The sequence below is a fragment of the Sprattus sprattus genome (assembly GCF_963457725.1).
Source record: "Sprattus sprattus genome assembly, chromosome: 20".
Lineage (NCBI taxonomy): Eukaryota > Metazoa > Chordata > Actinopteri > Clupeiformes > Clupeidae > Sprattus > Sprattus sprattus.
Window position 1 is genome coordinate 24,652,589 of NC_137918.1, and position 6,000 is coordinate 24,658,588.

At 39.7% G+C, this 6,000-nt stretch overlaps 1 protein-coding gene across 1 annotated transcript; it reads left to right on the forward strand.

Moving 5' to 3' along the window:
* The first annotated feature begins 541 nt into the window (after positions 1-541).
* prkab2 (protein kinase, AMP-activated, beta 2 non-catalytic subunit) lies at positions 542-5,663 on the forward strand. Its single transcript, XM_080859391.1, has 8 exons — positions 542-638; positions 1,619-1,785; positions 2,771-2,928; positions 3,060-3,153; positions 3,945-4,059; positions 4,449-4,582; positions 4,816-4,884; positions 5,230-5,663. Exons 2-8 carry the CDS (start codon positions 1,630-1,632, stop codon positions 5,305-5,307), a joined length of 804 nt encoding a protein of 267 aa, XP_080715517.1. The 5' UTR covers positions 542-638; positions 1,619-1,629; the 3' UTR covers positions 5,308-5,663.
* Positions 5,664-6,000: the final 337 nt, after the last annotated feature.

Genomic DNA, 6,000 nt, shown 5'->3' on the forward strand with positions numbered 1-6,000 from the left:
ACTCTTCCTGTGTTTCATGCATTGACTGGCTGTGGCATAGCATCAAGCTTTGCTGAGGAAAACTGGTTCCCTGCGAATATGATACTTTTGCACAAACTGCACACTGTTTTTAGAATGATGGATTACTTGACTGCCCTGCCCTGATAATTCCTTAAAGAGTAGTCGGATATCCTGTTACCGAGATAAGGATCCAATTCTTTGGTGGCAAAAGTATGACCAAAACTTCACAACCCTAAGCAGACTTGCAGAATGTCATATTTTACCCTACTTATGACTGTATTGTTGAATTATGTGTATTTCTGGTACTGGAACCTGTACATCTCAACAGATAGAAGTAGCAGTTTGATGAAGGCTGCCGCACAGAAGAGATTAAGCTCATAAATATAATTTTATTTTGTGGACTGTATTGTGATGTAAGGCTGTAAGGTATTTGTAGATTGTAGCAGATATTGGTGAAACAGTTGTGCTTTACCTTGATGTGCTACATACCGGTATGGTATCGCGTTTTGTAAATATGTTACCATAGTCTTTTTGTCCATCTGTTGATGCCGTAAAGAGTGTTGGTCTTAGAAGAATGTTGTCAAAGTTGAAGGAAAGCCTTGGATTGGGAATACATTAACACGTTTTTGTCGTTACTGGTGAGTCTAGCCTTTACTATATTGTAATGATTAAAATGCATAGTAGTATTGCGCTAGTTGTCAAGAATGTAAATAGTAAAGAATCAGTTATTTAGCCTGTTGACTAGACAGCCGTGGATAGCTAAAAATAAGAGCTAGCTACAAGTTAACATTAACGTTACCCGTTCAGCTGCCTAGACAGACATCGAGAATACATTTAACATACTGTTTGTTTCCTAGCTTTATATTTATACCAGCAGGTATAGTTAATATTTTGTGAACTTATACCAGAGGGAAGCAACATTATTTCTGTAAAGTCGACGTCGAAGATAAGAATGTGTTGATATGCAGCTAGCGATAGCAGCCTTACTCTGCTGAGCTGAGCATTACCATGTCTGGTAACGTCGACATCTATGTTAAGTGTCGGACCCGCATGGCTCCATCATAATTCTCCAGTCATCTTGTCATGTACCGCTTGTAGTCGACCTTTGCTTGTCTTTAAGAATGAGTAACATCACGTTAACGTACCTTAGACGAATGGAAACCTCGCCAAATAGTCCAAATGCATACCTGTTGGAAAAGTCAGCGTTTACTGAATTCAAGTTCAAGTTCAAGTATTTTATTGAATTTGGAGATCAACCTTATTTAGCTAAATAAATGAGATTAACAAAGGCCTACGTATGACTAGTTTAAGTTGTGTTTTGCTCAGTTAACTTGCTAATGTAAGTATCTTGCGATTGCGTAAACATGGATGCAAAGAGCTATGCTGGTGGACAGATAGATTTTAACGCAACTGAAAACATGATTAAGTTGGTCACAGCTGCCACTTAACGTTAATACTACCTCTTTACTCTGTGATGCCTATTTAATCAAACCTCTGCACAAAAACAACCGAACTTGAATTTGACGTTGTATTAAAAACTGGTACCTGTTTGGAACTCCTTAAATGCGTCAGTTTGGAGGTTGGCTGTTCATTTTTGACCAGTGTAAATGTTTTGAAGGTTGATACATTATGGGAAACACCAGTGATCGTTTGTCCGGTGATCGCCATGGAGCAAAAGCTCATCGCTCAGACAGTGGCAGCGACCACAAAGATCTGGAGCCCAGTAAGATGTTGGACAGCACTGATGACCCAAATATCTTCAATACAGACGGCCCTGAGTTAAAGGTAATGCGACGAATTGTAGACTTATGTTCAATTGTCTGTGTCCATTTGTATAATAATTGGGTAGTTGTCTTAATTCAAGCCTGTCAGTAGCGCAGCACTTCTAAAATAGAAGGGGTGGAGTCAGCAAATAAACAGAAAATAATCAGAATCAGATTTTATTGGCCAAGTAAGTTTGAACAAACAAGGAATTTGACCTGGTGAACTGACTCTCATTGTGCTTACACATAATATACATTACAATACAATACAAAAACAAACACAACACAATACATTACATTACAATACAATACCAAAAAAAACAAAAACACAACACAACACAATACAATACAAAAACAAACAGTGCAATGGTCTATGAAAGTTTGAGCTTAGTTGGAGTGCTGATGACCGTATAAATAAACAAAAACATAAAAAGCACGAAAGAGCGCAACACCGTGTCAGCCATCCGCGGCGCCATCTTGGTGTAACGCGGCGCCATCTTGGTGTGGATGAATGAGGCAGTCTAATCCAGCCCAAATATGTACTGTTTTCAAATATTGAGTTTAGGCCAAAAATAAAGAATAGCCTTTTCACTAGTTGACCCTTACTGCAATCTAAGAGGCATGCTTCACCCTCTAGGCTAGTTCTGGAGTGTTTTGATAGACTTTTGAAAAGTGCAGTCAGTGCAAGGTGTACTGCAAATGAGCAGATTTCTAGTGTGTTTCTTGCTTTTTACATTTGCATGATTGGAAATGTACATACGCTTTGCCTCTTGAACATTCTTGGACTTCAAATGTTTAGGTGGTCTGACTTTGAGGTGAAGTGCAGTTTGTGTATCTTTTGGCAAGACTACAATGTATTGCAACTCTGTAAAGTGGAGACGTTGCGGTGCAGTGATCTGTTAATACAGTGTCTTCAACATTACAAATATAGCTACAGTTTTTTCTACAGTACAGTTTTTTTCTCCTCATGAATCAATATATTGAAGTGATGGTGGGTTTTCCTTCAGGCGCCTGAAGTAAAAGACTTCACCCCAGACTTGGAAGACATGGTGAAGACGAGTCCCCAGGCCAGGCCCACAGTGATTCGCTGGGGAGGAGGAGGGAAGGAGGTCTACATCGCTGGCTCGTTCAATAACTGGAGCACCAAAATTCCTCTCATTAAGAGGTGTCTGAGCCCCGTCTGATTTTAAACGACTTTCTGCCTGTGCTACGTTTTGAGACAAACTCCTTTTTCAGGTTGTCATAAATATTATGTGCAATGTTTTTTTTTGTGTGTTCTTTGTGCTTCTTTCACAGCCACAATGACTTTGTGGCCATCCTGGACTTGCCTGAGGGAGAGCACCAGTACAAGTTCTTTGTAGACGGGCAGTGGGTCCATGACCCATCAGAGGTGAGCCACAAGTCATGCTGAGGAATACTAGCACTGCGAGATAGAAATGCTTCATGATAGCAGATGAATCCACACTACAGAGATGCTCTATTATGAATTATGAAATAATCTATTTATTATGAGTTAATGGTTCAATGAGTCGACCTTTGCAGACCCACTGTTGTGGTAGATTTGCATTTGATACAGTAATGATCTGTTATTAACTTATGAGTCATTTATTTCAATCACATTGTGCATGACATTTTTTATTTTTTTTTCCCTGTAAGTGAGCACATGTTATTAATTGATGATTACAATATGAGTTGTGCAAGATCAGTTCACACAATGCCAGATGTTCCTCCTGAACAGACCTTTGTGTGGTACAGACAGAATCAGACCACTTATTGGGATTTATGGGACTGTGCACATTTCTTTAAGTTTCCTCAATTGTTAAAGCCCTGGTCTGTCAGTCTGATCCCCATGCTGTTGTAACTATTCGCAGCTCATGTATATACTTTTTAAAACTTCATACGCCTGGTACTGTTTGTTTTTGTGTTGTGTTTGTTTTTGTATTGTGTTGTAATGTATATTTTGTGTAAGCACATTGAGAGTCAGTTTACCAAGTCAAATTCCTTGTTTGGGTAAACTTACTTGGCCTGATCAAATCTGACTCTGATTCTGATCCCCACGCTTGTCTAATCCTACTAGGCACTCTGAGATTCCTTTGAATGAAAAGTGCTTTAAAAATAAAATAAAATTAATTATTATTATTATTATTACTTCATGACTGAGTGCCTTTCCCCTTCTGCTAGCCTGTGGTGACCAGCCAGCTGGGCACCATCAACAACATCATCAGAGTGAAGAAGTCTGACTTTGAGGTGTTCGACGCTCTACAAGTGGACTCTCTGGAATGTTCAGACACATCAGGTATGCCACACTGCTGGGCAAGTGCCTGAGATTCCCCTCATCTGTCGCCTCTCCAGTACATTGGCATTGGTTCACTAATGGCCTACTCTGTAAGAAACGCAAACTCAAAACAACTCCTGTTATAAATGTAGATATGATGGTCAGTTTTTTGTGAAGGATAACCCAATAGTGCTTGTGTCCAATCAGAAAAGAATAGTGCAATATGACTTTGCTCAGTTTTCTGTTGCAGACTCTTTGTTCCATTACAATGACCACTACCATTTTCCCGCTGTTGACTATTACACCAACATTTCTAGTAGGAAACTGTAGTTTTGGTTGTGGTTATAATTGAAACAAGATGGATGACCTTGCAGTAAAGGAATTCTGAGGACTTTTTGTGCTGTGGTCAGATCTGTCCAGCTCGCCTCCGGGACCTTACGGACAGGAAGTGTACATGTTCAGACCAGAGGAACGCTTCAAAGCCCCCCCCATTCTTCCTCCTCACCTCCTACAAGTCATTTTAAACAAGGACACAAACATATCAGTGAGTATGAGTCTTCTTTGGTACACTTCTTTGGTACACTCCTATATCAAGACAGTGCAGAACTGCCACGTTGTAACCAGTCATGTTTCACTGTATGCACACATATGCACATATACTCTGCACTTTTATTGCTATTTTGCACTTCTGGTTGGATGCTAAACTGCATTTCGTTGTCTCAGTACTTGTACTCTGTGCAATGACAATAAGGTTGAATCTAATCTAATCTTTAACAGTGTGATCCCGCTCTGCTGCCTGAGCCAAACCATGTGATGCTGAACCATCTTTATGCCCTTTCAATTAAGGTAAACGGACAGCTACAAATGAAATATTATAAATGACATGCTATATCGTTGTTCTCATGTGAAGTTGATGTTCTTTTTGTGGAACAAGAATGTAGAAGAGACTGCTTTGAGTCTTGGTTCTAAGCCAAAAGTTTAAATTATTTATTTAAAGTACGTAGGTCCTTTAAAGTGTCATAGGCCTCAATATCATAGTTATGATCGTCTTCTTGAGGGACAGAAAGTCTCATTCTCATTTCTTCGCTCTTCACCCGTCTTGTGAAATAATAAGGAAAAGAGTGAGGGATAAGATTAGATTCAAATGGGATTAGATTGCTTGTTAAAACCAGTCTTCTTTCTTTTCCACAGGATGGAGTTATGGTCTTAAGTGCTACCCACAGATATAAGAAGAAATATGTCACCTCTTTGTTGTACAAGCCCATTTAAAGTGTCTGTATGTGAAGGGGGATCGGTGTCGGCACATGTTTGGGGTTGCTGAGGTTACACCAGAACACTCCAGAATGTTCACAGGGTTCTGGGAAGGACCTCTGCTCTGGGAAGGACAACACACAAAGGGCATTCTGATGTGCTTCTGAAATATGTTGGATGTTTTCTGGACAGAAGGGCATATTGGGGAACAGTTACCAATCGAGTGCTGCACCTAGTCATTGTAATCATGGAAGTTTGGATCGCATGGTTTTGCAATGTAAAAAAAAAACAGCGTACAAGGGCTTGTATCTGATAGCTAAGCAATATTTATACCAAAAACTGTTTGAGGTAAAGGCAATGAACCTGAGTGTCAATGACAGTGTTTGGGTGTCTCATATGTACTGTTCAAGAGTGGCTTGTAGGCCAGTGAAGTGAGGGACGGTTGTTCCTGGTAAGATTAGCGTTGTAAACTGATGCATGGTGATCAGTGTTTGAATTCATACTGTATTTATTTTTAGCCTAAAGGAAGAAACGTCGTTTTTGTTTGTTTACCTTGTAAGGTCAGACTGATGAAAGCTATTTACACAAAATAGTGTTGACTTGGATCAGTCCATGAGATAATGGAAGCACTTTAAACCCACTCAATTTGACAGTGAGAAGAAGGAATGTTTGCCTAAGATTTTACCTATGCGGTAGACAAATCGTGTACTG

What these genes read in the sequence shown, in the direction of transcription:
- prkab2 (XM_080859391.1), top strand. Translation starts at nt 1,630, where the DNA reads ATGGGAAACACCAGTGATCGTTTGTCCGGTGATCGCCATGGAGCAAAA. An exon ending in GGAATGTTCAGACACATCAG is followed by an intron (nt 4,060 to 4,448) that starts GTATGCCACACT and finishes TGCTGTGGTCAG; the next exon opens with ATCTGTCCAGCTCGCCTCCG. An exon ending in TTTATGCCCTTTCAATTAAG is followed by an intron (nt 4,885 to 5,229) that starts GTAAACGGACAG and finishes TCTTTTCCACAG; the next exon opens with GATGGAGTTATGGTCTTAAG.